The sequence below is a fragment of the Alexandromys fortis genome, unplaced genomic scaffold (assembly GCF_014885135.2).
Source record: "Alexandromys fortis isolate MF-2015 unplaced genomic scaffold, M_Fortis_MF-2015_v1.1 scaffold_263, whole genome shotgun sequence".
In the NCBI taxonomy this organism is placed as follows: Eukaryota; Metazoa; Chordata; class Mammalia; order Rodentia; family Cricetidae; genus Alexandromys; species Alexandromys fortis.
In genome coordinates, this window is record NW_026068165.1 from 521,539 (window position 1) to 546,665 (window position 25,127).

At 51.7% G+C, this 25,127-nt stretch overlaps 3 protein-coding genes across 9 annotated transcripts; 2 read left to right on the forward strand and 1 right to left on the reverse strand.

The window, feature by feature from the left end:
- The first annotated feature begins 8,785 nt into the window (after positions 1 to 8,785).
- On the forward strand, positions 8,786 to 12,698 carry Bloc1s1 (biogenesis of lysosomal organelles complex 1 subunit 1). Its single transcript, XM_050128164.1, has 4 exons — positions 8,786 to 9,077; positions 9,724 to 9,796; positions 11,894 to 12,026; positions 12,476 to 12,698. The coding sequence occupies exons 1-4, from the start codon at positions 8,801 to 8,803 to the stop codon at positions 12,584 to 12,586; spliced, it is 594 nt and encodes a 197-aa protein (XP_049984121.1). The 5' UTR covers positions 8,786 to 8,800; the 3' UTR covers positions 12,587 to 12,698.
- Positions 12,699 to 13,294: 596 nt separating this feature from the next.
- Rdh5 (retinol dehydrogenase 5) lies at positions 13,295 to 19,273 on the forward strand. 6 transcript variants are annotated; one of them, XM_050128158.1, is made up of 6 exons: positions 13,297 to 13,428; positions 13,511 to 13,658; positions 13,925 to 14,264; positions 14,404 to 14,662; positions 18,263 to 18,426; positions 18,610 to 19,273. In XM_050128158.1, the coding sequence occupies exons 2-6, from the start codon at positions 13,524 to 13,526 to the stop codon at positions 18,837 to 18,839; spliced, it is 1,128 nt and encodes a 375-aa protein (XP_049984115.1). In that variant the 5' UTR covers positions 13,297 to 13,428; positions 13,511 to 13,523; the 3' UTR covers positions 18,840 to 19,273. The 6 variants fall into 6 exon arrangements, with proteins under 6 accessions (XP_049984117.1, XP_049984118.1, XP_049984115.1 ...); XM_050128159.1 differs by having other exon boundaries at positions 13,298 to 13,428; positions 18,616 to 19,273; XM_050128160.1 differs by lacking the exon at positions 13,511 to 13,658 and having other exon boundaries at positions 13,295 to 13,428.
- A 957-nt stretch (positions 19,274 to 20,230) lies between these two features.
- On the reverse strand, positions 20,231 to 23,651 carry Cd63 (CD63 molecule). 2 transcript variants are annotated; one of them, XM_050128179.1, is made up of 8 exons: positions 23,116 to 23,262; positions 22,495 to 22,571; positions 21,370 to 21,558; positions 21,166 to 21,240; positions 20,981 to 21,076; positions 20,742 to 20,882; positions 20,486 to 20,569; positions 20,231 to 20,375 (listed from the first exon to the last, which is right to left on the reverse strand). In XM_050128179.1, the coding sequence occupies exons 2-8, from the start codon at positions 22,558 to 22,560 to the stop codon at positions 20,310 to 20,312; spliced, it is 717 nt and encodes a 238-aa protein (XP_049984136.1). In that variant the 5' UTR covers positions 22,561 to 22,571; positions 23,116 to 23,262; the 3' UTR covers positions 20,231 to 20,309. The 2 variants fall into 2 exon arrangements, 1 of the variants encoding a protein (XP_049984136.1); XR_007589505.1 differs by lacking the exons at positions 20,231 to 20,375; positions 20,486 to 20,569 and having other exon boundaries at positions 23,116 to 23,651.
- Positions 23,652 to 25,127: the final 1,476 nt, after the last annotated feature.

The window sequence follows — 25,127 nt, forward strand, 5'->3', positions numbered from 1 at the left end:
TTAAACAGAAAAAGGGGAAATGATGGAGGTGGGTCTTGTATCTTATCTGTTGATTTCATTGGTTAATAATAAAGAAACTGCCTCGGCCCTCATAGGACAGAAAATTAGGTAGGCGGAGTAGACAGAGGAGAATGCTGGGAAAAAGAAGCTGAGTGAGTGAGTCGCCATGATGCTCCCACTCCAGACAGACGCAGGTTAAGATCCTCTCTGGTAAGCCAGCTCATGGGCTACACAGAATATTAGAAATGGGTTAGAACAATATGTAAGAGCTAGCCAATAAGAAGCTGGAACTAGCCGGGCCAGGCAGTGTTTGAAAGAAAAAAAAAAAACAAAGGAAGGGAAAGCAGAGGGTCCCTGTGCCTCGATCCGGCATGGTCCTTTACAGACTCCCCAGACTAGCAAAGCACGCCTCTTAGGCTCTAGGAATCAAACCGCTCCCTGTGCCCCAGAGCCCACAAACAGCTAGTCACGACGTCGGCGTTCTAGGGACCAGAGAGAAGCAAAGGCTCAGGGAGAAAGATACTCAGCAGGTGTGGAGACTGGAACGAATGGAAAGAAAGAAAAAAAAAAGAAAGGGGCGCAAGAGGAAGCTCAAAGTCTGCGGGGAAGGAAGAAAAAACGAGTAAAATAAGAAATGCAGATTCAACTGTGGCGAGGGAAGAGGGGGTCAAAAGGGAATAAAGATGAAGGACAAAGGCATAGAAAGGAAGTGTCCTACCAGATCTTTCCAGGGACTGGGCATTTCCCGCATAATGATAAGGGATGGCAACCTGGGCAGGGTGGGGCACGTCTATGAATCCCAGCATTCCGCAGGCAGAGGCAGGCAGATCCCTGTCTCTTCGGGGCCAGCTTGGTCTACACGGAGCGTTCCAGGCAGAGCTACAGAGTGACACCCTGTCTCAAAACAAAGAGGGGAAATGGAAGGCAGGCTTTGTGGCCCACACCTGTAAGTATAGGATAGACCCAAGCATAGGATAGACCCAAGGAAGCCAGCCTGGTCTACATAGCCAGGGCTGCAAAGTGAGATGGTGTGTCAATAAATAAATCAAAAGGGGGTACGGGGTTTTGGGCTGGTTCAGGCAGGAGTTGGGCATCAGAAAAGAGATCTCCACAAAAGACCCTGTCTCAAAAACAAGAGTAGTTCTTCACAGAGACCCAAAGGCCTACCCAGCTTCCTTTCCCTTCCCCCACTCTGGGATAGACACAAAGGGAGGGGACTTTTTTCCCATCTCTCTGCTATTTATAACTCTAATCAAGAAATAGTGCCAGGGACTAGATGGGAAATAATTTGGCAAAATGGTAGCCTCACAGCCTTCCACTTCGGCCCCTGGTTTCTCTTTCTTACTAGGCATTGGTCTTGTGTATGGCACTCTGATGCTTACTTTGAAGGCCTATTTTTATCACCCCACCCCTTCTTGGGTACGTCACTCTTGAGACCTTTCTCAAGACCATTTCTCGTTGTCACTATTGTCTCTGCCCTTCGAATACCTCATATTCTTGCGAGCTCTCTTCTTCCCTTTCCCCTGTCCTCACATCTCTCTCCTGTGTTCAGGGTTGTACTTCTTCAGCAAAGAAAATGGAAATATGGGCTTTTTTTTTTTTTTTTTTGGTTTTTCGAGACAGGGTTTCTCTGTAGCTTTGGTGCCTGTCCTGGAACTTGCTCTGTAGACCAGGCTGGTCTCGAACTCCCAGAGATCCACCTGTCTCTGCCTCACAAGTGCTGGGATTAAAGGCGTGCGCCACCATCGCCCGGCGAAATGTGGGCTCTCGCTCTGACCACAGGACAGTGTTTGTTGCCAGGTGAGTTAAATGCAGATGCTAGTTTGGGCATTTTCTTTATGCTCTGCAGGGCTGCAGCACCCCTCTAAACAGCTGCTATGAACAGACACATACGCAAGGCTGGCTCTACCAGGGTTCTCCCTTCAGTGTCCCCCGGCATTTCCTCTCCAGTGTGTTGTGTCTCAGAGCCCCCGTCAGCAGAAAAGAGATGCTATGAACACAGAGAGGAACAAAACTGGAACGGAACCCAGTGTTGATGACTCCTCCCCAGGCCTCTGACTCAGGTCAAAGCCTCGTTAGAGCCCCAGCTGCCTTCCTTTCTGCACCTGCAGCTTTGCTTGCCTCTGGTCTGCACTCCCCTGCGCTCCACCAGCTTCCCATAAATCGGAGGCCGAAATCAGATGCCAAGAATCTGCTTCTGACCTCCTCTGCCCAAATATTTGAGAAGTCACCTCACCCGCCACAGGAGGAAGAAGCAGAAAATAAGAGAGATTGGTCACCCAAAATTAGCCTGGCTATAAATAGTGGGGTAAGGGAGGGAAAGAACACACAAGACTACTGGACCAGCTTAGTAATGAAGACAAATATATTTCCCCAGGGGTAATCCTGAGCAGAGTGTTGCGGTGCTGAGCTGCACCGTAGGTGAACAGACATAAAGAAACTGGAGAAACCCAGAGAGCGAGGGGAGGTCGACACTAAACATCCTGCCAGAAAATGTCTTGTCTTTGAGTCGAGAGTTTAGAAATTAAGCCAGGCGGTGGTGGCGCACACCTTTAGTCCCAACACTTGGGAGGCAGAGGCAGGAGGATCTCTGGGAGTTCGAGGCCAGCCTGGTCTACAAGAGCTAGTTCCAGGACAGGCTCTAAAGCTACAGCAAAACCCTGTCTCAAAAAAAAAGTTTAGAAATTAGTAAAATTAATAAGCAATGTTCAAAGCTGAACATGGTACTGCACTCCTTCAATCCAAGCCCTCATAGGCAAGATCTTTAGTGTGTGGCCAGCCTAAAATCCAGCTGAGCTCAGGGCAGGGGCACAGCTCGGTGGAGGAACCCCTGCCTAGCATACATGATTATGATTCCCAACACTGCATACACAAAAATACTGCATTATAACATTGATATAACATCCTCAAAATGACAAGACTATGCAGCTAAAGATCACACGAGTATCTGCCAGGGTATGAAGACTGGGGGGGGGGGGGAGAGTCCAAGTATTAAGGGGCAGCTCAGGGCAACTCCTTCACAGTTGTAGGCTCTGTACTGTGGTGGGGGTAAAATTGCACAGTCCTCGAGCACAAATGAATACATACATGCATGATGAGTTTGGGGTTTTTTAAAGACTTATTTAAAAATCAATAAGGCTTGCGGATTGTTAATGGCATTGTACCGATGTCAGCTTCAGGGTTTTGATGTCATAGTGCAATTGCATGTTCAGGAAACTGAGCAGAAGGTTCTCAGGCCTTTGCACACTACTTTTGCAATTTTCTGTCAGTCTAAAATTCTTTCCAGAAATATTTTAGTTGAGAAATGTCCATACCCAACAAAGACAGTGACCTTTTCTCCCGTCCCTTCCTGATGCCCTAAATACCTTCTTCACTTGTATATGGAACCCCTATTTGCCAGCTCCCCAATACATACTTTTCCCAGCTGTTGTCTCTAATGTATAAGCAAGCACTTGTAGAGGATACACTCCACGGTTCACTTCACCCTCCACCCCCTCTGGCAACAGAGGCTTGGAGTGTGTGTCAAGGGTCAGGCTTTCTCTCCCCAAGACACACAGCTTGAGGACTTTCTCACTCACCCCACCCACCTCTCAAGCACTGGAAGCCTTTGCAGGCCTCTGCATTCTGCCCTGTAGCCAAAGCTCATGCGGGGAGTGGCTGGGAAAGAAAGAATCTAAATGTGAAGTCCGGAGGGAGATGGCTTGACCACTCTGCTTCTTGAGGACCCAAAAGGAACTCTTGTATGTTGGAAAGAGGACCAAGGGGTCACTTCCCACAGGGAGCCATTTAAACCATCTTAGGGCCCTTTTCTTTGAGCCCTGGCTTTAGACCAACATTTGGAATTTGGCCACACTGCCAAGAGCCCCCTCTCTTGAAGCCCAGCCAAACTTCCTAGTATGTGAAGCCTTCTCCACTCCCTCCATGTCCACCCTCAGTCCTCGCCCAACCCCTAACAACTCAGCAGTTCCCAGCACTAAGGTTTGGCCTGGACATTTAATTTGGAGTTTGTTCAATAAAGCTAACTCTAAGAGAGACCTCAAAGAAACAAGGGAACAGTGAGAAAACGGGAACATGAAGCCGCACGCATTCATTCCAAGGGAAAAGAAGCCGGGTGCAAAATCACACAGAGAAGTGAGCGGGATGCGATTTCAAATTCTTTTTTTTTTAACTTTGTTTACTTGGGGGATTTGGGGTTTTGTTTGGTTGGTCGCTGTGGGTTTCCATGTGTTTGCTTTGTTTAGCCAGAACTGGTGAACCTGGGTTCAGCAAAAGACCCTGCCTCAATAAACTAAGTGAAGAACCATTGAGGAAGGCACTCAGGGTCAACTTCCAGGCTCCACACACACACACACACACACACACACACACACACACACACACACACACACACGTGTGCCTCACACACACTCAAACCCAAGCAAAACAAATAAACATACACAAAAGCATGCTACAGAGAGAGGGGAGGGGAGGAGGAGTGTAGGAGGAGGGATAGGGAAAGGGAAAGGGAAGGGGGAGGGGGAAATTTTTAATAGAGGAGCCATCCTCTGGAGACTTGTGTCCCACTTTTGCCAAAGTCAGCTAAAGCTAATGAGCTTCAACTACAGCGGAAACCAGAGTCACACAGTAAATAAGGGAAACCAGACTAAAGATAACCCTGTAGAGATCAGTTAGAGTTCCCAGATATAGGCACCCCGTGTCCACTTCCCAGCTCTCAGGCAGAGGAACAGCCGGTGTGTGGGAAAGAAGGACAGAGACTGGTGTCTGTGGCCCTGGCAGTCTCTAGTGTGAAAAAAACGTCAGGATGTTGTGCCAAGATAGGTCAGGGGAATACAAGATGACGCTAATCTTTTCTCTGAGTCACTCCTGAAATTCCCAGTACCAACCCCTCTCATTAGCCCACCTTCTATGTCTCTCTTAATTATGTCTCTCTTTTCTGGTACCCAGCCAACCCTAACCCTTCTCTCTCAAGCCCCAAAGCTTTGGGAGTGAAGCACCAGGCATCTTCCATCCTGCCTCTTTTTTGCTTGCTCACTGCTGTTAGAAGCAGGGACCAGAGCGGGAGGGGGGAGGAGCCTGGGCCATGCCGCCCTGTGATGCTCTCACCCTTTCCCATCAACGGGTATATAGAACAGAGCCTCTTCCCAAACGCTCCTCCCCTTCCAGGATTCCCTTTAGTTCACACCCAGCAAGCTCCCCTGAAAAGAGTGTAGGGTCTCCCCTTTCTGAGGTCTCTCCCATGGTTTATGCAATGCAGTCTTGGGCTTTAGAATCAGCCTGAATGTGCATCCTAACTCTGCCTATTCGGATCCGTCTGCGTAATAGAGATGACAGCAATATTACTCAGCGCTGTCCTAGGAATCAAATGAACACACAAAGCGCTTGGCCTATTATGAATGCCCGGAAAGTGTTTATAATAGACACAGATACATAGATATTATCCAACATTTTATTTAGCTCTTGTGTGTAGTGCTAGGGATTAAACTCAGAGTCTTAAACATGCTATGCGAGCACTCCACCACTGAGCTACACCCAATCCAGTCCCTACTTAAAAAGTTTATTGTGGCTACTTGGAGAAGTGGCTTAGCAGTTAAAACCTCTTGCTACTGTCTTAGTCAGGGTGTCTAGTGCTGCGACCAAACACCATCACCAAAGAGCAAGTTGGGGAGGAAAGGGTTTATTTGGCTTACACTTCAACATTGCTGTTCATCACTGAAAGACTTCAGGACAGGAACTCACATGAGGCAGGATCCCAGAAGCTGATGCAGAGGCCATGGAGAGGAACTACTTACTGGCTTGTTTCCCCTGGCTTGCTCAGCCCACCTTCTTATAGAACCCAGGACCAGCAGCCCAGGGATGGCACCATCCACCATGGGCTGGGCCTTCTCCCAATGACCACTAATTGAGAAAATGCCTTACAGTTGGATCTCAAGGAGGCTCCTTCCTCTGATGACTCTAGCTGTGTCAAGTTGACACACAAAACCACCCAGTACACTACTCTTCCAGAGGACCTGAGTTCAGCGCACACCACCCCAACAGGTGACTTATAACCGCCTTGAATTCTAGCTCCAGAGGATCAGGTGCCCTCTTCTGGCACTGTGGGTAATCATCATCATCATCATCATCATCATCATCGAAAGTTCCTAATGTTATTTTGACAGTTAATGAAATTCTGCTTAACTCTGTCATTTAACAATTTCATGTTTCTCCCCCACTCATTTTTGATGGTTCTACACCTTCCAGGATATAGGATACCATTCTTCAGATTGTTGAATGATGGCCAGCAGGCTCTGAATTCCATCCTTAGGACCCATATGTTAAAAGAGAGAACTAAGCCAGGCAGTGGTGTTGCACACCTTTAGTGCCAGCACTCGGGAGGCAGAGGCAGGCAGATCTCTGAGTCTGAAGACAGCCTGGTCTACAGAGCAAGTCCCAGGACAGCCAGAGCTACACAGAGAAAACCCTGTCTCAAAAAGACAAAAGAGAGAGAGAGAGAGAGAGAGAGAGAGAGAGAGAGAGAGAGAGAGAGAGAGAGAGAAAAGAAGGAAGGAAGGAAGGAAGGAAGGAAGGAAGGAAGGAAGGAAGGAAGGAAGGAAGGAAGGAAGGAACTTCAAGAATATTCTGATTTGCTCTGCATCCATTTGTCCTCCCTCTGCTAGTAAATGCAAGCAATCAACTTCACCTGTGCCATAGGTCAGAAAATGAGTAAATGACAAAGCCATAAACAGGACATGTTTACATAAACATGGATTGTTCCCATGTTTCTCAACTTTGGGTGCATTTTGGAATCACCTGAATCGTACATATGTGTGTGGGCGTGGGTGGGTGGGTGTGTATCCTGGAGTCTACCCTTCAGAGAAGGGTAATAAATTTAAAATTTTGGGGTCAAGAGTTGGGTTTGGTTTAGGTTTTTGTTTTGTTTTTCGAAACAGGGTTTCTCTGTATAGCTCTAGCTCTCCTGAAACTCACTCTGTAGACCAGGCTGGCCTCCAACCCGCAGAGATCCACCTGCCTCTGCCTCCAGAGTGCTGGGATTAGAGGTGTGTGCCACCATGCACTGCTGGGATTTTTTTGTTTGGTTTGGTTGGTTTTCGTTTTTTTTTTTTTTTTAGCCCAAGGTGATCTAGAACTCTCTGTTCTTCCACCTCAGCCTCCTGACAGGTTTACATCTACTAAATATTAATCTAATCACCTTATTTCAGTAACAATAAAACATTATTGAATTGGGGGAGGGGGAAAGGGGAGGCGGAGGTGGGGAAGAGACAGAAATCTTTAATAAATTAAAAAAAAGATAAAAAAAAATAAAGTAGCATTTTCCTTAGAAAAAAAAAGAGAAAAAAAATCTCAGGTTTTTTTTTCCACAAGAGTTCAATATTGTTATAAACACAGCAAAAAAGGCAGTTCACATTGCATATTTGTAAATCAGATTTCTCAGGCAGTCCTCATTGAATTTGAAAAACAAATCTTTCTGTGGGTACTTTATAGTTTCTAGAATAAATTACTGTTATCAGAGAACAGCGAGCTTTCCCTCCGTTGCAAATGTGCTTGCTTACAAGCTGTTAATACCCAAGAAAGAGAGGCTCCACAAATAAAGACTTTATCCGACTTATTTGGAGACAAAAAAAAAATTATTGAGTGGGTAAGCAAATTGACCAAAGTTTTCCCAGCATGTCTCCACTTTTTTTTCTTTTTCTTTTTTTTTTTTTTTGTAGTTGGTTTGTTTGTTTGCTTTTCTTTGAGACAGGATCTCTCTATGTAATCCTGACGGCCCTGGAGTTTGCTATACGTGTAAACCAGGCTGTCTTTGAATCTAGGGATCCCCAGCTTCTACCTCCGGAGTACTAGGATCAAAGCCTCCTGCCACCTCCATGAAGTATGTCTGTACACTATTTGTTTTTTGGGGGGGGGGGGGGGGGGGGGATGTTTTTGTTTTTCGAGACAGTATTTCTCTGTAGCTTTGGAGCCTGTCCTGGAACTAGCTCTTGCAGACCAGGCTGGCCTCGAACTCACAGAGATCTGCCTGCCTCTGCCTCCCAAGTGCTGGGATTAAAGGCGTGCACCACGACCACTCGGCATGTCTGCACACTTGTAATGCACCCCACAGCCCCAGTTGCTTGTGGGTCTGAATCAGAAGGTTCCTGAATTTCGGGCCATCCTGAAAAGCACAGGGAGACAACACAGACAGAAAGACAGACAGGTAAGCAGGCAAGCAGAGAGGCAGAGCAAGGGACAGAGACAGACTGTAACAACAGCAATAAATTGATGATGTTTATAATTTTTCTTGCTGGAATTAATCCTGGAAGCATTCCTCCTTCGTCAGAGAGGCCCTGTATAATTTACCTTGCACTTTGGCTGCAGCACTTAAGACTTCTGCCACGGCTAAAAAGGGTTCGCATTCCCTGACCACAAAAGGACAGGGATGGACTTGCACGCTCACCACTCACAGCCCTCAGCCTTAGCAAAGCTCCATAGAAGGCCGCTAGAGGTGCCTTAAAATGCTTCACTACCGTGATCACCCAGAGCTGAGGGAACCTTGGGTGGAGTGGCGAGATGACAAGAGGGCTGGGAAGGAAGAGAACGCCGAGAGGCCCTGGGAACGCACTGAGAACCGGCCAGCGCTGCCAGGAAGGAAAGTGAGGGAAAGAAAAGAATTTCAATGAGTTTGGAGAGCTTCTGCTACCCCAATAACAGAACTGGGACGGGCAGCATGAGGCCTCCAACCCTCTCGGGGCCTGACGGCCAGGGCACGTGAAAACCGACGCTTCAGATTGACCAAACGGGAAAGCGCTTCCAACTCTGAAAAATGAGCCCCATTAAAGATCAGCTCACCCACCAGCCAACCCTCCACTTCCCTCCTTTAGAGACACACTACCAATTACCCAAAGCCAAACGCGGAGGGCGGCTCCGGCGTCACGTGACGCCGCGGCCACGTGACCCCGCCCTGGCGAGCCGAGGCGCGACCCAGCTCCCGCAGCCCGAGGGAGGGGCCCGTTGTGCCCAAACCCAGCCAGATACGACCATGCTGTCCCGCCTGCTCAAAGAACATCAAGCCAAGCAGAATGAACGCAAGGAGCTGCAGGGTGAGCGCAGTCCCTTCGGCCCTCCCGGCCGCGGCCTGGCTTCTGCCGGAAGCCTGGGGTCCGGGCAACCTCCCAAATTAAGGGGAGGGCGCCGGCTAGCGGGCGACCCGAGTGCAGGGCAGGGAACTGGGGCACTTCTGCAAACTCCGTTCCCTTGCCAACCCGCTCGGGTCCCTTCGGCAACTCCCCGATCCCGCCGAGGCGACGTCTGGGCCCCGCCCCTGGCTCTTGACACGCGGTGCCCATTGGCCCAGGCAGCCTCTCACCGGAAGTGGGAGGGAGTTGGGGCCGCCCAGTGGCTGGGTTCCACCCGGTTTGCCACCACAGCTAAGGCTGTGAAGCGCGGATCGTAAGGCCCAGACTGGGAATCCTGGAGTTGCCAATCCATTGCCCAAAGTAATGGAGAAAGGGTGTCTGGGAAGAGGCCTGGGGGTGCTTGAGGGAGCCCCTAACCCCTCGCAGGGTGCCAGTTTCCTCACCTCTAAAATAAAGGGGTTTGATTACATGTTTGTGAGGTTCTTTTGTAAAGGTCTGACGTTAGTTGACCAGAATAGTAAGTTTCCAGAATAGTAAGAAGTGCGTAGGGAACCCCTCGGCACCACCTCTTAAATACGAAGTCTGCTCCAATCCTTTTCCCCTTCCCCAGAGAAGAGGAGGCGAGAGGCCATCACTGCCGCGACCTGCCTGACCGAAGCTTTGGTGGATCACCTCAATGTGGGGTATGAACCTCGTCCCTCAGCTCGTTTCCTCCATCCACCCTGGTTAGACAGAGTCCTCCTAAAGGATCCAGGTGCCCCAGTTACTCCCCTGACCTCCCTCCCTCCCCCTAATGTAACTTCACGGAGACCAGAGTCAGCTTTGACCCCTAAGCAGCTGCAGTGGTCAGGAAAGTTGCCAGAATTCACCCTCCCCATACCAACCTCCCTGGCACAGCTTGTTGCCACCTGGCGAACTCGATTCACCCTTTTAAATCCAGCTGTCACTTGGGTGGGAGGGAAGGACAACCTGGCTCACCACATCCCGCTTTCCTTCCTTCCCTCCTACTCTCTGGCAAGCCTGGGAAACAACTGGCAGGAACAAGAGGGCCCAGATGGTAGAACTGAGGAAGAGCCTATGCCAAGAGCTATGGTCTCTTCCCTTCCTTCTGGGTCTCCAGGGACTCTACCCCCAGCCTCATCCCCGAATGACAATGATAGCCAAAGACTTGAAAAGACTTCCTGGAGCTGCATGACTCAGAGGAGCACAGAGATGGTGCCTTGATAGTTGGCCTACGGGAAGAAAAGAGGCTCACACTATGCCTTCCACTCAGGGCAAGCAGAACGGCTCGGTTGTAAATCCAGAGACTGAGTCACCCAAAGGAGACGTGCAGGGCTTGGGGTCATCTCCATTACTCATCTGAGAGAGTAGGTGGGAAATGGCTGTGGTTGGGGCCTCTGGTCTCCTTGGTCTCCCGACAGCTGTCCTCTCTCAATGCTCCCCCTTTGGCACCTTTGCTACCATTTGTGAGGCTGTTAGATGCCACCCCCCACCCCGCATTCAAGCTTCGAGGGCAGCTAAGCCAAATCCAGATTAGAAGGGGTTTTGTGTTGCTACCCACAGCTCCTGTTCTCCAGAAAACGAAACAAAGGCTTGGTCTGTCTCAGCCCTTGTCAGGTGCCCTGACGGCTTTCCCGGACCCCCACACACACATTCCAGTGGGTGGCGGCACCGGATGTGGAGTCTCCTTTCTGACCTAGAGCATTGGGATCGGGAATGGAAAGGTCAACTGCTAGTAAGAGAGGGAACGGCAGTTACATAAAAAAAGAAGCAAAAAAAAATCAGAGCACCAACCCCTTGGTAGTCATGGCAACCACAGCCAGAACCTTGATTGACCAGAAAAGAAGTGTTGCCCAGGGTGTAAGGACAGGAGTATGTCGTGTGTGTGTGTGTGTGTGTGTGTGTGTGTGTGTGTTCACTTGTCTGTGTGGGTGGGAGAGTTAGATGTGACGGTAAGTGCCCATACACCTGTAATCCCAGCACTTGGACAGTAGAGGCAGGAGGATTGGTTCAAGGCCAGCTTCATCCCCATAGCAAATTTGAGGTCCTCCTGGGCCACATAAGACCCCCGTCTCAGGGCTGGAGAGATGGCTCAGCGGTTAAGAGCATTGCCTGCTCTTCCAAAGGTCCTGAGTTCAATTCCCAGCAACCACATGATGGCTCACAACCATCTGAAATGAGGTCTGGTGCCCTCTTCTGGCCTGCAGGCATACACACAGACAGAACATTGTATACATAATAAATAAATAAATATTAAAAAAAAAAGACCCCGTCTCAAAGGGACTGGTGTGAGAAGGCCAAGAAAATCTCTTGGGATAGGCTTATTTGACCCAGGGTTCCTAAGGAGGGGGCTTACTCTCCCATCTCATCCCAGATTCAGGGAGGGACCTGGTTTCTTTCCCAGCTTCTCGCTGAGAACACGGGCCTTCAAATCACTGCCAGATGTGTCCCTGCTGCTAAATTTTCCCACGCCCCCTTTTCCCTTCCAGCTTCTTCCTCGGGGATATCCCCCAAGTTAACCCTCCCTGCCCCATCTCAGCTACAGAAACTCCTTGAGAGGATAGGAACGGTATGTTTCTCCCAGCTCCCAGATTGGCTTTCTTGGGAACACTAGAGTTGTAAGGAGCCTGCTTCGTTAGGGTCATACCCAGAAAAGGCCAGAATCCCAAGGCTTCCCCAGCCCTACCTCCTGGCTGATCCTCCCAGCACAGTCATAGACCCTGAAGACCACCCCCTATGAACTGGAGGAGCTGACATCCTCCTCCTCCTCCAATCCTTAGTGTGGCCCAGGCCTACATGAACCAGAGAAAGCTGGACCATGAGGTGAAGACCCTACAGGTCCAGGCCGCCCAGTTTGCCAAGCAGACAGGCCAGTGGATTGGAATGGTGGAGAACTTCAACCAGGCACTTAAGGTGGGCCACACTCAACACTTACTTCGTTGCCTTTATTTGAGCCCCCATTGGCTAGCTTCAGTCACATAACTGTCTCAGACCTAGGGTTAATGAGGAAGTGGGGGTGGTCCCAGATATTCCTTCTGGTGTCAGAAAAGTCAGAAAGAAAGAAGGCAGGATTTGGGGATGTGGCTCAGTGACATATTGTTTAGGGCCCTGGGCTCTACAGGAAACCCTCAGTATGGTACATAGTCCAGTCATACAAGGTACTCTGGAGCCTGAGGCAGGAGGATAGCTTGAGCCCAGAGTGGAAGCCAACCGGAGTCATGTTGCAGTAATCCGCCTCAAAGAAAGGCAGACAGACAGACAGACAGACAGACAGACAGACAGAAAAGGAGTTGGTGTATCTGAATGAGCGACCTCCGCCTGGGAGGCATAATCTATCCTCCAATCTCCTCTCCCCTTCCCAGGAAATTGGGGATGTGGAGAACTGGGCGCGGAGCATCGAGCTGGACATGCGCACCATTGCCACCGCACTGGAATACGTCTACAAAGGGCAGCTGCAGTCTGCGCCGTCCTAGCCTCTCGCCTTTCCCCCATCCTAGCCTCTCTCTTCTCCCCAAACCCTCTTCTTACCCTCCCTAACGGGAGGGAGACTGGTAGGCCACAAATAAAACACAAGGTTCCATTCTGTGTGGTGTGTTTGACGGAGTCACTGCTCCTGCATGGTAGTGGGGTTTCCAGGTCGTTTCCCTATGGACCAGTGCCTTTTTGTGGAGGGTGACAATATTCCTCTTACTGCACCTACTCTTCCTTGAGCCTGGTGCAGGTGCCTTCTGGCTGAGCCGGAAGTTTCCTCATGCCTGCCCAGAGGAGGCCTCTGCTCAAAACTTTCTGCTTCCAGACTGGAGTTTCCTGCAGGGAATTAAGGCAGGGAGCAGACCTAGTCCTCAGCTCTGGCTCTCCGCCCCACATGCTCACATGCTCTTCCAGGCTGCCGCTAAGCAGTGTCATGAGTCTGGGCCAGATGGGAGATTAATTCCTGGGGGCACTTTAGGGCTGAGAAGGAAAAAAAAAATAACAGGTCTAGGGCCACCCACAGAGAGGGGCAGCTTGGTAGTTCCTGGCCAGTCAAGAGGCCAGGCTGAGAAAGACAGCCTAAGGGGGGCCTGGGCAGAGCTGCCCTCTGCCAAAATCTAGCTTCAGCCAGGCAGGCTTCAGCCTCTTAGCTCCTCCTCCTCATCGCTGCCCTCACCACCCCCCAAACACGGAGACACTTAACACCCCTGCTCCGCAGCAAGAGTCCACCCCTCCAGACTTTGGCCTTAGCTGTAGGGAGTGTGGGAGCTGGGAAGGCTGGGAGCAAAGTCTGGACGGAAAAAGCTTCACACGTTGTATGCCTGCCTGCCTGCTTTGCCCAGAGGTGAGTGGAGCGGTGGGAACTTGCTAGGGACGGCAGGTGTTGGTCGCTCAGGCTTCCAGCTTCACGCGCTCTCCTCACACAGCAACCCTCCCGCAATGCTGAGATGGCCCTGGTGGGTGTCGCAGTGCAGTTTGCTAAATGAGAAAACAGGTTCCAAGACAGTGGAGCTGTCCAGCTTCGCTGTGAGGCCACCAGGGCTGAAATGCAGAGCTCTCGACTCCAGAAGTAAGGCAAGGATGCACCCAGAGGGTCTTGGTGTTCCTGGATTAGTGGAAGGTACAGTGGTACCCCAGGTCCCTCTGCTCCCACACAACACGTTTGTACACAGGGCCAGCTCAGGTTGATTTCATTAGCTACAAACGTCAGCTTGTTTACTAGTGTGTGCCCACATCTGTTTGGCACAATAAGCCATAACCTGCCAATTTCCAGCGTAGTAGACGGTAGGGGCCAGGGCTGAAGGGGCAGAGGGAATGACAAGCTTTCCCGCCCAGTCTAGGCTGCCATCTGCAGGGCACCGCATCTAACCATGTGGCTGCCTCTGCTCCTGGGTGCCTTGCTGTGGGCAGTGCTGTGGTTGCTCAGAGACCGGCAGAGACTGCCTGCCAGCGATGCTTTCATCTTCATCACTGGCTGTGACTCGGGCTTTGGGCGCCTTCTGGCACTGCAACTTGACCAGAAAGGCTTCCAAGTCCTGGCCAGCTGCCTGACCCCCTCTGGGGCAGAAGACCTACAGCAGATGGCCTCCTCCCGCCTCCACACAACACTGCTGGACGTCACCGATCCCCAGAACGTCCAGCAGGTTGCCAAGTGGGTAAAGACACAAGTTGGAGAGACTGGTGAGTAGTGGAGCCCCTGGAACCTGGTCTCTACAGTAATCCCAGGAGTCACTGGGGCTGTGGGGAGGAATGGGGTTCAAATCCTCCCAGGAAGGAAACCTTCCCAGAACCCCAGCCTGTGTCTGTCATTTCCCTACAGGGCTTTTTGGTCTGGTGAATAACGCTGGCGTGGCTGGTATCATCGGGCCCACACCATGGCTGACAAGGGATGATTTCCAGCGCGTGCTGGATGTGAACACACTGGGTCCCATCGGGGTCACCCTTGCCCTGCTGCCTCTGCTACAGCAGGCCCGGGGCCGGGTGGTCAACATCACCAGCGTCCTAGGTCGTCTAGCAGCCAATGGCGGGGGCTACTGTGTTTCCAAGTTTGGCCTGGAGGCCTTCTCAGACAGCCTGAGGTGAGGGTGCACAGCTCCAGCCCAGCCTGGAGAGGGACGGGGATCTTACTAACGGGTACACTTGATGCTGGCGCAGGCCAGAACAGGAAGAGGAGACAGGGTTATAGAGAGCTGAAACCCCAGGCTTTATCACCTACGGGCTATGTCCTTAAATAGCTTACACTTGTGTGTGTTAATTGAGACAAGTCTCACTGTGCCATCCTGATTGAGCTGGGACTCACAGAAATCAGCCTGCCTCTGCCCCTCTGCCTCCTAGTGCTGTATGCTGAGCTCAAAGGTGTGTGAGCACACCACACCAAGCAGGGACTTAAAGGTGTGTGAGCACACCACACCAAGCAGGGACTTAAAGGTGTGTGAGCACACCACACCAAGCAGGGACTTTTGGTTTTTTTTTTTTTTTCCTGCAGTTTTTCAAGACAGGGTTTGTCTGTACAGCCCTGGTTGTCCTGGAACTCGCTTTGTAGACCAGGCTGGCCCCAAACTCACCAAGATCCGCCTGCCTCTGCCTCCCAAGTGCTGGAATTAAAGGCATGCACCACCACTGCCCGACCTACTTGTTTTTTGAGTCAGGGTTGCACTCTGTACTCCAGGCTGGCCCCAAATTCTTAGCAATCCTCCTACTCAGCCTTTTGAGCACTGGCATTACAGATGTGAGCCGCCACACACCTAACGAGGTTACTTCTTTATGTTTGGTTTTTTTTCTTCCAAATCTGTTAAGTCAGAGTGAGACTTGCCTCATGGGGGTTCAGAGCAAAGTGGGGTATGTACAAGAACCCATCAGTGCCTTAGATGTTGGAAAACCTTTTGTCATTTATTTTTAAATGGCATTTACTTACACACACACACACACATACATATGCACACACAGAAAACAGACACACTTATGTATTTATTGTGTGTACACATGTACACATGAATGTACAGGTGCCATGGCGTGCATTTCAAAGTAAAGCCACGGGAATCTGTTCTCTCTGAGGTGGCGAGGCAGGAGCCCTTCCTCCTTGATGAGACATCCCGCCAGCCCTCACGTCACTATTTTTGTTGTTTGTTTTGTTTTGTTTTTTGAGACAGGGCTTCTCTGTGTACCTCTGGTTCCTGTCCTGGAACTCGCTCTGCAGACCAGGCTGGCCTCAAACTCACAGAGATCCTCCTGCCTCTGCCTCCTGGGTGCTAGGATTAAAGGTGCCACCGTCACCTGGCTCCTCATATCACTATTAACAGAAAAACTCGGATTTTTTCTTTCCATCCTCTCTCCCATTCTGTATGAATAACTATTGTTGTGGGCTAGGTAGGAGTGTTGAGACACACCCCTAGGCCAGGTCTGCCCTTCAGTTTTGAGACAGGGTCTACTATAGACCAGGAGGTTCTTCTTTTTTTTTATTTAAATGTGTATTAGTGTTTGACCTGCATGTATGTCTTATATGAAGGTGTCAGATCCCCTGGAACTGGAGTTGCAGACAGTGGTAAGCTGCCATGTGGTTGCTGGGACTTGAACCTGGGTCCTCTGGAAGAACAGCTAATGCTCTTAACCGCTGAGCCAGTTCTCCTGTCCTTTTTCCTTTTATTCTTGAGATAGGGTATCACTTTGTAGCCTAGACTGGCCTCACTCTGCAGGTGCTGGGCTCACAGACACAGCCTTCAGTTCGGGCCTCCCATAACATCTGAACAACAATGTTCAAAGTCGATGGGACCGTAAGGAGCAAAGACGACCATGGGAGCAGGAGAGTCTGAGTCAGGAAGGCTGCCTTCGTCACCGTTCCCAACAGATAATTTCATTGCTCTGTCCCCTGGCCTGTTCTTCCAGTCAGCATCACTTGAGTCTCAGCCCAGGCCAGAACAGGGCGGCAGGATGCAGCCCTACCTAAACTATCAAGTCACCTGCCAGCTAATACCAGTCTAGAGTCCTCACACCCAGTACTCAGGACTCACTCTTACAAGGCTCTAGATCAAGAACTGACAGCCTGCAGTTATCAACCACATGGGCTCAGCTGCCTTCAGGCTAATAATGGTTTTATATATTTAAATAGTTACATCGCAAATGGTTATATAAGTACATTAATTTTGCCAGATATTGTGGCATATACCTTTTAATCCCAGCACTCAGGGCAGAGGCAAGAGTATCCCTGAGTTTGAGACCAACCTGGTCTACATAATGAGTTCCGGTCCAGCCAGGGCTACATGGTAAAACCCTGTAACAAAATAAATAAAAACACCAATTTTGTCTGGCCTGTAGTATGTCAAAATTTACTATCAAGAAAAAGTAAGGGATGGGGGGATGGGGTGGGGAGAGGCTCCCCAGTTATGATCGCTGGGTGATCATGAGGACCCATACCCACGTAACATGATGCCCTCTCCTGACCTTCATGCATATGTGCATATACACTCACACGTGCACATACATTCACACGTGCACACACTCACACATGTGCACACATGCACACATTTACGTGAATCTTTTTGAAGACAGGAACAGAAGGATCCTGAATTCAGAGTTAATCTGGACTACATTAGCAGCCTGAGGCTTTAGGCTTGATCCCAGGCACCTACCACCACCAAAGAAAAGGAAATACAGCTTGCTAACCATTAATCTAGTTAACAGGAGAAAATACATAATAGAGGTATGCTTCGTGAGACCCACCCATAATTGCAAGACTAGGGAAGCTGAGGCAGGGGACTGAGGCCAGCCTGGGCCACAAAACAATCCCCCCTGCCCCCGCAGAGTGATACAGGCCTGTAATCCTAGCAATTTCCAGGCCAACTTCTACTATGTAGCAAACTCAAGCTACATGAAAACCAATCTCAAAAAAATTTTTTTTTCTTTCAAGCCAGCCAAATGGCTGAGTGCTTCCTTACAAGCCGAACATCCTGAGTGTAGTGGACATCCATGGTAGAAGAAACCAAGCTGTCCTGTGACATCCAGACATGGACAGTGGCATACACACATACACAAAAAGACTAGCCTAGACTACACAGTGAGACCCTGTCTCATAAAATAAATTTTAAAAAATGAGAAATATCCAGCTCACACCTGTAATCCCAATCCATGGAAGGCAGAGACAGAAGTTACCAGTTCAATGCTAGCCTGGGCTACTGTGAGACTCTGTCTCAAAACACAAAAACAAGGGGTCAGGGAGATGACTCGGAAGATAAGAGGGATTAAAATCTGCTCTTGCAGAGGACCACACTGGTCCCCAGCACCTACATGGTGGGTGGTTCACAGCAGCCTGGAACTCCCCCAGCACCCACAAGGTGGCTCACGACAGCCTGTAACTCCAGCTGCAAGGGACCTGACACCTGACCAGTGAAGGCTCGTACATACCCATGAACTCATGCAACGCACATAAATATTCAACAAGCTTTAGAAAGAGACTATAAGGAAAAAGTGAAAGATACCAGCCCTGGGCTGGGTGGTGAGGAGCAGTTTCTGGTCCACCATACACAGGCCCGAGGTTTATCCTCAGTGCCAAGGAGAAAAACAAGAAGCTCCCCATGCTCCCCATCCCAGGCCCACCAGCAACAGCCTTTCCCATCAGGATGTGCGTCCCTACACTGTCACACCTCAGACCCCTCACTCGTGGGACCCCTCTGCCCACCCTCCAGGCGGGACGTGGCTCCATTTGGAGTACAAGTCTCCATCGTGGAACCTGGCTTCTTCCGAACCCCTGTGACCAGCCTGGAGAGTCTGGAAAACACGCTGAAGGCTTGCTGGGCCCGGCTACCTCCGGCGACACGGGCCCACTATGGGGAAACCTTCCTCACTTCTTGTGAGTAGCTGGGCCCATATTGAGTGCACGGTGGGAAAGAGGGCCAGGAAGGTCAGGCCTCGTAGGGAGGGTATCGCTTCCCAAACTGGGCAGCCAGCCCAGGTGATCTATAAGACAGCCTAAGAGGGATGGCGGGGAGGGAAGGAGTGAGTACACGCACACTAACCATGGGCATCTTCCAAGATACAGATCTCCAAGTGCAGCGCCGCGTCATGAACCTGATCTGTGACCCAGACCTGGCGAAGGTGACCAGCTGCCTGGAGCATGCCCTGACTGCTCGTCACCCCCGAACCCGCTACAGCCCGGGCTGGGATGCCAAGCTGCTCTGGCTGCCCATCTCCTACCTTCCGGCCAGCCTGGTGGACGCTGTGCTCACCCGGGTCCTTCCCCAGCCTGCCCAGTCAATCTCCTAATTCCAACTTTCCAGCAAAGGGCTGACTGTGAAGGGCAAAACATGTCAGGAGCCATTTTCCCAAAAAGTATAGTAGGGACCATTGTCCTGGGGATGTTTGCGGAGAGCCCCACACCCCAACTGTATTGAGAACTGTTTGTTGGTAGAGCTCACCCCACACCCAACTATCTTGAGAGCTATCTGTTATCGGAACCCACCCCACATTCCAATTATCTAGGGAATTGTTTGTGGTTGGAATCACAAAAGGAAAGGTTCCGCTTGCATAGAGAACACTAGGTGTGTCTACTTGCGACCAAGTGTAGACTAGTGACCATTGCTGCCCCGGCAAGATCCCTTCCTGCCCTTGCCATGCCCCTGCCCCCATCCCAAGCCAAATTCCTCATTCAAGGGCTATATAAGCCACAACCATTTCACTAATAAAGTGAGGCTTTGACAAGAGAATTTTGCTTGGCCTCGTTCCTCTTTCCCGCCCATGTCTTTTTCAGATCGTGCGTCTTCGGGACCCTGGAATAACTGACCCGCTGGGCAGGTTTACAAAAACATGTATTTCTGTCTCCATTCTGGTGCTTCCTGGTTCCTGGCACAAAGTTGGCTCTCAACAAATATGTATTGTTTTAAAAGGAAAAGTAGGTGGACAGAAGTGAAGGTACTCGTGGGAGCCTGGCAAGATTTAGTGTCTAAAATCCCTCAGCTGCCTAAGGCTGGCACTCTTTCTGCCTGCAAAACTTCCGTTGTCCACTGGAGGGGTTTAAGGAACTACCTTCCACTTAGGCTTTTTGGAGTTGCACTTGGAGAGATGGCCACAAGAGGGCACTTTTGTCCGATTTTTCTGCGTGGAGTAGTGAGCATTCATTTGCACCTGGCAGGGCATTATCTAATGTTTGCTGGATTGGGTGGCTTCCATGGAAGAAGGAAATACTTAAATTCCCCTATTATCTAATGCAAGAATCAAGACACTGGCTGCATAGGTCTCAAGCAACTTAACCATTCAAAAAAGGAGCCAGGCCTCCTCAAGAACTGAGGAGGAGTCTGCTGGCCCTCAAAGCATCAGAAGGCCAAGAGTTGTCCAAAATAGACATGGGCCAGGCTTTACCATGTAGGCCCTGTGTGGAAAAATCCCTTGGTCTTATGCAGGATATGGCCTCGTAAATGCTCTAGGAACACTGAAGACCCAGCAGACAACACAAAACAGGGCTCAGAGAGGGGACACTGGCACCTCCTCCTCTGGTCCCCACTTTTCCCACGGCCAAACCAGCCAACACTAACAAAAGACTCCTTTCCCAAGACCCCCCTAAATATGCCTGCCTATTCCCTGGACCGGGACTGGAAGAAGGAAAAGGAAGGGGCCATCCTTCATTCTAAGATAAACTGAGAACATCTCCTTTTCAGATCTGAAAAAAATAATCCATTTAATTGAAAAACCTGGAGAATCCACTCTCTTAGATGAAAAGACAGAAGAGATCAGACCCCCCTACATTACTTCATAGCCACTTCGGATACTTTTCACCAGACAGCAGGAGAAGATGATTCCCAGGACCTACAGGAAAGATGGAGATGAGGGTGGGGAGGAGGCAGGGCCAGCGTCCCCAAACCCATCCAAGGGCCACTCTGCCCAGGCCCCCCAGATGCCCTGCACGCGTTCCTCACCTCCACAAAAGCAATACCCAGGGCTGCCGCAGCCACCAGCAATATATTCTTCCTCAGGTCAGCCCCCATGCTCTGGACGCAGCCCTGAGGGAAAAGCGAGCATGAATACCAAGAGAAAGAGACGTCCTACCTCCCTGCTATTCCAGCTCCCAGCCCTCTCCTCCCTGGAGCTCAGCCCCAGCCCTGATCCCGTTAGCCTCTCTCCTGCCTCCTGAAACATTTCCCAAGTTTCCCGGGTCTAATGTCTTTTCCCTACCTGAGTATGGATGGTGGGTAATTTGAAGTCGGTCCCACAGCCCACAGTGACGTTGACGCAGCAGGAATCGGGGACTCGGTCCTTGGCCATCCCAGGGACAGTCTCCCAGTCTGTGTAGTTATTAGCCCCACAGCAGTTAAACTAGGAGAATGAGGAAGGGAGGGAGGAAAGCTGCTCAATCAAGCCAGAGACGAGAACCTTCCATCCCCACAGTCCCTCTTCCCGGCCTTCCCACTCACTCGCTGCTGCCACCCGTCCAGAACCGACGCTGTTCTGTTGTCTTTCAGGTAATTCTGCATCTGCTTCTGGAAGCTCTTACTGACCTCTGACTCCACCTACAAGTAGGAAAGCATGTTGGGAGAGAGAATTCAGGCCCTGGAGTCCCAGGGTGACCCGAGCCAGGGCTCCCCTGTTCCCTGCTTACCTTGTCTCTGAACACGTAGCCAGCAATGGCCACAGCCACCTCCACAAGCACGATGAGAGACAGGAAGACGGCAAACTGCAGAAGCACAGGGCAGGCGTCGGGTTTGACCCAGCCAATTCCTGGTGCTCCTCACCCACCCGCCCACCTCACCACAAAAATGCCCTCCGGCCGTCACAGGAGTCACGCTGTCCCCCCATCACTCACTGTAATCATAAGACAGGAGTTCTCCTTGCAGGCCCCACAGCAGCCCACAAAGGCCACCAGGAAGAGGAAGGCGCCCACTGCAATGATGACCACAGGCAACAGGGAGGCTGGCGTGGTCTCCTGGCTGATGGTCTGATTCAAGAAAACCTGAGCTGCTACACCAACTGCAATCAATCCCACGGCACAGGCCTGGGGGGGGAAGGTGGGTTTGGTCAGATCCTCGCCCTCACACCTGATCTCCACCCAGAAAACAGATTTTTGTTTGTTTGTTTTTGTTTTGTTTTAGAAACAGGGTTTCTTTGTGTAACAGTTCTGTTATGCCCTGGAACTCTGTAGACCTTGTTCGCCTCGAAATCAGAGATCCACCTGCCTCTGCGTCCTGGTGGCTGGGATTAAAGGCGTGCACCACCATAGCCTGTCCCAGAAAGCAGATTGTTAACACCTCCAGGGAGCCCTGACTGTAAAGAAGGCAGTCTGCCCATCTGTGCCCCACAGGCTGGGAAGTTGTTCAAGGCACTCGGGGAGGGGGGGGGATCAGGTGTCACGCCTTCCTGTAAAAGGCTCTTCACACGGAGGACTCTCAGGTAGACTCTCTCCAGAACTGCCCCCTCACTCCAGTGACTAAGGTCCTAGGGCCAGCTAGGCCAGGGAGAAAGGGGGGGGGGGCCGGGGGTAAGAGTGGCCCCACTCTGGACAAACACTAGCTTCTCAAGCCAGGAGCAAAAGAAAGTGGGCTGAGCCTTTCCTTCCCCCCACCTCCATGAGAGGGTAGAGAAGAGAGATGAATACACAGGGTGGGGATTGGGGTAGCCCCGTGGCGATACCATCAGACCGTTGGCAGGTTGCCCCACTACCCCATATCACAAATGGTTGGGTCACCAGACAGGAAGGGCCAGGAGGGGGTTGAGCGGGGGTGCTGCCCATCTAGGGTGGCCATTCTCTGTCCAAACTCTCCTCCGAGGTGCCGGAAAGCCAGCGGGAAAGGGGTGCGTTCTGCCCTGGGCCGTTTCTTCGGGCTTTCCTTCCACATCTGGCCTCCAGCTGCCTCCATTCCTGGGTCCCTCACCCCTCCTGGCTCCCGCGCCAAGCCTCCCCGCACCCCGTCCCTCTGCCCCCACTACTCACGCAGAAGGCCAGCAGAAGAACGTAGAGCAAGAACTTGACACACTTCATTCCTCCTTCCACCGCCATGGCTGCTGGGCCTGGGGCCGCGGAAAGCACAGGGATCGGATCAGGCCGAGGGGGCACCGGCTCGGCAGCTCCCCGCCGGCCCTCGCAGCCTTCCCTGCGCGGCCCCCACCACGGCCCTTCCCACCCGGAAACCCGCGCTCAGATCCACGTCTCCCTGTCCCTCCGCGCGGCGGCCGCACAGGGGTGGGGGGCGCGCAGCGAGCGGGACCTCGGGATCCCAGGAGGCACGGAGGGCGCGGCCGGGCACCGTGCAGACCTCGACCCCGGCGGCCGCAGCGCAGCACCGCAGCCGGTCCTTCCTGCGCAGGATCCGGACTGCGACCCCCGCCGGCCGCCGCCCAGCGCCGAAGCCTGCGCTCGGCAGGCCGCGACCCCGGAGCCGCCAGGGCCTCCCCTCCCCGGGGGGCGGCGCGCCAGGCGCCCCGCGGGCGTCGCCAACTTCGAGGCAAAGTTGCTCGAGGGCCCGGGCGAGCAGCCGGCTGCTATCGGGCGTCTGGGCGCGCGTCCCCCCGGGGCGTCCCCGGGGGCCCTCGGCACCCGCGGCCCCGGCCTCACCTGCGCTCCCCGACGTCGCACGATGCTCTCCGGCCGCGGGTCAGCCGCCGTCTCCCCGCCTGCGCCCCCCGCTCGCGCCCCGCCTGCCGCGCGGCCCCGCCCCGGCTCCAGCCAGCCCCCTCCCCCGCGGGGTGGCCGCCAGCCTCCCTCGTGACGCGGGAACAGCTGCGGCCTGAGTCACCGGGGCTGGCGGGCGAGGGGGAGGCGAGCCCCCCGCCCGGGCAGGGCCACGTGGCCCCTACCGGGAAAGCCCGAGCCGGGCGCCGGACCCCAGGCTTCCCGGGGCCCCCAGAGGACGGAGGGACCGCCCAGAGTTGCCCAGAGGCAGAGACGAGGCCAAGTGTCAAAATGGCCTTCGGCCGACTACCACCCCCACCGAGAGTGTCACGAGAGCCACGCACCTCCCGGTTGGAGCCCCTGCCCCCGCCCCCATCCCCGAGCCCGAGCCCGTGGAGAGCAGTGCTTTGGGTGGGGCGAGAGTAAACCCTTCCAGAAAAGCCCCTGGCTTCCCGTCCCAGCATTCTAGGCTAGGGTGTTCTGATCCCAACTTCTCCATTTTCTGGGACTCCTGGGCTGAGGAAACCGGAGGAAGCCCTTGTCTTGAGCCGGTCCACAAGTCAATTACAACACGTCAGAGCCTGGGCCCTCCTTCTGGGAAAAGATTAATAAAGTCTGCGCTCCCTAGCTCCTGAGTCAGCCAGTGGTTGAAGGAGACGTGAGAAAGGGCACCAAGGCTAGCTTCCCCCTCTTGTTCCTCTTCTCATCAGAAAATGGGAAAGCTTTAATCACGCCCTTATCCCAGCACTCGGGAGGCAGAGGCAGGCAGATCTCTGTGAGTTCGAGGCCAGCCTGGTCTACAAGAGCTAGTTCCAGGACAGGAACCAAAAGCTACGGAGAAACCCCGTCTCGGAAAATCCAAAAAAGAAAAAAAAAGAAAAGAAAAACCCTGTCTCGGAAAAACAACAACAACAACCACAAAACAGGCTCTAAAGCTACTGAGAAACCTTATCTTGAAAAACAAAGAAGGGAGGGAGGGAGAAAGGGAGGAAGGGAGGGAGGGGGAAGGGAAAGAAGGTTAAGGAAGGAAGGGAGAAAGAAAGAATTAGAACTTTGGTGCCACATTGGGCACCAAAATGTAGTTTTTTGGTTTTTTTAATTCTTTATATTTTGCACTTTGGAGACCCACAACTCAACTCCCAAATAAATATACAACAATTCATTATTCTTTCTTATGAATGCCTGGCCTTGGCTTGACTTTCTAACTCGTGTGTGTTTCTAGCTCGTGTGTGTGTGTGTGTGTGTATCTCACTAAATTGTTCAGGATGATTTTGAATTTCTTAAATTATTCCATCTCTTTTTTTTTTTTTTTTTTTTTTTGGATTTTCGAGACAGGGTTTCTCCATAGGTTTTTTGTTCCTGTCCTGGCACTAGCTCTTGTAGACCAGGCTGGCCTCGAACTCACAGAGATCCGCCTGCCTCTGCCTCCCAAGTGCTGGGATTAAAGGTGTGCGCCATTCCTGCCCGGCTTCCATCTATCTTTTGTTTTTGGACTTTTATCTTTATCTTGTATACCTTTCTTTTCTTCTTACTCCAAGGCTTGCTGTGTAGCTGGGTGGCTGGCCCCTGGAGTGCTCCCTGCTCCCTGTTCCCGCTCCTCAATCTTCCATCTTCCCCGATTTCCCCTATTCATTCTCTTTCCTTGCCAGCTCCACCTAACTTTCCCCTGCCTTGCTATTGGTCATTCAGCTCTTTATTAAATCAGTCAGGTGTTTTAGGCAGGCAAAGTAACACAGCTTCACAGAGTGAAACAAATACAATCGTAAAAGAGTACAACACATCTTTCCACAGCATAAACAAATGTAACACACCTTAAAATAAGGCGTCCTTTCCTGACCTCACATCGCGCCATACATAGACATACGCTGCGCATACAGAGAAAGGTAACATGCATGAAAAAAGACAGACCTGGAGGTCTTGCAAAGACAGGCATCATGTGTTTTCTTTTAGGTGGA